General features: G+C 42.3%; 1 protein-coding gene across 4 annotated transcripts in view; it reads right to left on the reverse strand.

Moving 5' to 3' along the window:
• The window catches only part of Lztr1 (Leucine zipper like transcription regulator 1), a 73,060-nt gene extending 69,972 nt beyond the window's left edge, over window positions 1-3,088 (reverse strand). Inside the window, exons 1-3 of one of the 4 annotated variants that reach the window (XM_075684439.1) lie at window positions 2,610-2,800; window positions 1,676-1,753; window positions 1,406-1,562 (exon numbers count right to left, since the gene is read on the reverse strand). In XM_075684439.1, coding sequence (XP_075540554.1) covers window positions 1,406-1,548 — 143 coding nt within the window. In that variant the 5' untranslated portion in view covers window positions 1,549-1,562; window positions 1,676-1,753; window positions 2,610-2,800. Of the gene's footprint in view, window positions 1-1,405; window positions 1,563-1,675; window positions 1,754-2,609; window positions 2,808-2,958 lie in introns of those variants that run through there. The other 3 variants (XM_075684440.1, XM_075684437.1, XM_075684438.1) reach the window with 3 other exon arrangements.
• Window positions 3,089-3,161: the final 73 nt, after the last annotated feature.

Below are 3,161 nucleotides of genomic sequence, written 5' to 3' on the forward strand. Positions count from 1 at the left end.
TTGCCAATAAAGAAAATATGCAAAAGTGTTCAGTGTAATCAATGAATCTTTTATGCAACTGAAGTACTTATCAAATTTTTTGAAAAGCTTAGATTTGAGAGTCAAAATCATGACCTTTCACATTTATGATGGGAAGACTCCAAATTGCTTACTTGCTTGTTTGTTTCAATTTCAAAGTAAATAGCTTTCTTTGGCTATTTCGGTAATTTCTGTGGTTGGATTCGTTAAGGAAAAAATACATTTGCTCTCTCTCTTTTTTTCGCTATCACTTCAAGCTCTTTGTTTACATTGACAATCATTGTTGATGGTCTCTGCAATTTTTGCTGACTTTGAGACAACCCTCGCACATCAATTTGTGTCACGCAAGGGTAGAAAGAACTATATTTTGCTGAAATTAATTCATGAGCAAGGCTGGAAAACATTATTTTCTAAAACATTCAACTCTCTGTAACTCCGAACCGTTATGAACCATGTAAACTGGTTCAAACCATGATATTTTTGCTCCATATCTGAACCTGAACGGAACCACAAGACATGCAGAAAGAAGCCTGAATGCAAACCGAACCCAAAAACTTTTCAGTTCGACACCCTGCTCGAAACAGCTGCTGATAAGCACAAATGGCTGCTCTTAATTGTCAGTTAACTCTACCACTCTTCATTGTAAAAGATAAGCAAATCCACAGGCTCGAAACTGGACACCAAAGTTACTCATCAACCAGTTTGTTGGAACGCTATCAGCAGCAAAAACAACAAACTAAGCACTTAGTCTCAAAAGGCACAGAAGAACCGATGCCTCTGTTTACCCCACTGTTTCGAAACCAACAATTAATTAGAACCACTAAGGTCAGGTTCACAGTAACTGTTCAAACAGCCTTTACCAGCTAAATTCCCTAAAAGAAAGAGTGGGCAACATTAAGCTTCCTGAACCACAAATGCACAACCAAACCTCACTTTATACTGAGTTTGAACTGTGTCGAACTGAAAAGTTTTTGGGTTCGGTTTGCATTCAGGCTTCTTTCTGCATGTCTTGTGGTTCCGTTCAGGTTCAGATACGGAGCAAAAATATCATGGTTTGAACCAGTTTATATGGTTCATAACGGTTCAGAGTTACAAAGAGTCAATACACATGAAAGATCTCTTCAAGAGACAACAACACTCTCATGTATTTGCTATTTCATTACAAAGCTGTTGCTGACTATTAGTTCTATAAGCAAATGATATTGAGGTTGGTGCTTTGATCAATGGTGCCTTTAAACTGTAACTTAACTGCAACTCGTGGATTTCAGGCACAAGAGGCAAGTTTTGTAGTGCTAACATGTTTGATGGTAAAATCACATGAACTTGCTTGACTAACTGGATTATACATAAAGACATGGATAAAGAAATAATCAAAAAGAGTACAGACCTTGCTCCCACAAATTCGTCACAGTGTGGCATCTGACGCCATCGGTGCACAGTCTCAAAGGGTCCAAAGTCCAGCGTAAGGCATTCCGCGCTCTCTGGCCAGTTGTAATCGAAGTCCAACCCTGGCGGCCTTGCAATGGCCATGTCAGAAACGTCTTCTGCAAGAAAATGATGGAAACAGCAACAGAAAACAAGGCAAAGTCAACAGAATATAGATAAATGCACAAAGTGTTGACAACTAAAACAGCATGTTAGCCTGGAACTCACATACCAATCAATGGTGTGCTCTGGTTATATGGATATCGCAGAGTCAAACAGTGAATCAGTAGGTTCTCCAGTGACCTGCAGGCTTTGGCCAAGCAGTCAACACAAAAGGTCCCAGTTATGGCAAAACAATGAATGAATTGTGCATCACAGTAATGCTCGCAAGCGCAACGCTCTTTCCATCTAGCGGTTTCCGGCAAACAAAATCCCATGCTGGACTAGACGAAGTGCGCTTTCTTTTTTTTTTTCGGAGTAAATTTATTTCAAAAGGAATTTACCTGCAGACAGTAAATAAGGTATGGAAGTGAAACCTGAGGAGCCCCATCACTGCTTCCAAATACGGATAAGTCGGTCTAGTGCGAATATAATTAAGGGGCTTAGTATAATGCGTTGTTGGACGAGTTGGTTAGAGGCTAGGAATGAGCACAAAATGTACGTGCGAGGACACAGGACTGTGCTCACTGACAAGAAGCGAGGGCTGAGGCATTGGTGTAGAAGAACAAATAACACCGCCCACTCTATGAGAAATTCATCTTAGTAATGTGCGCTGTTGGGAAAGTTGGCGCATACTTAGACTTAGCTGGGAACGAGCACAAAATTTTGTGCTCGTTTCTAGAATGTCTGCTACCTCAGCTCCCCTGTAAGCTTTTGAAGGTAAAGCGCACTCGCCCACACACATGTCACTAGCTTTCTTTTTGACATTGTGTACGACGACTGAATACGTCGTCGTCGCAAGTGCAGCGTTCGTTTTGTTCGCGACTGAGCTCGCAGTCCTTGTGTCGTGCGTCCCGTCTAACGTAAACATTTCACACTTGACGAAGTCCGAACAGAAAAGCACCAGTTGCGGTCACTCAATAAGTTCAGGAAAACCGTGTCACATCGGGCAGATCGGCATATTATGTTCGCTTGCGAAAGTGCCATAAAAGCAATCGCCTACGTACGAAAGCAGCGAACTTGGCTTTCAAGCTGTTTCCTCACAGCCAAAAGGTGCAAGACGGTGGATAAATGTCATTGATAGCAAATGCGTTTGCCTGGGTACGCAAAAAATCCACATGTAAAGTCACAGCATTTCACAGTGCGACTATAGGGAGCAACCCACCGTGCAACGCACGATATGTCAACATACACAAGTAGCAGCTGACAGTAAAGCCGAAGGAAGTGAGTGGTGTCGCTATAAACGCGACGGATTCAGAGTTGTTGAGTAGCACAAATTCAAATAAAAAAAATGTCGGTCAACGTGACAAAGAGAACTGAAGAAAGCGTAGCAAGAAAGTGGCAAGCAACGTTTACTTGACTATTTCAGCAGCACAACTGCAGCTCTCCTCATATGTTGCTCTCCACCTGCGGTCCACAATGCACACCGTGCCATAATGTGTACACCAAGCCGTGGTGTCCACCGTACCGTGGTGTCCACTTTGTTCCTTCCATACGTTCATTCGTCTATACGTTTGCATGATCACGTGAGTGCTTTAACGGGGAAAGCGGTAAAGCAT

This window comes from Dermacentor variabilis, chromosome 3 (genome assembly GCF_050947875.1).
Source record: "Dermacentor variabilis isolate Ectoservices chromosome 3, ASM5094787v1, whole genome shotgun sequence".
Lineage (NCBI taxonomy): Eukaryota > Metazoa > Arthropoda > Arachnida > Ixodida > Ixodidae > Dermacentor > Dermacentor variabilis.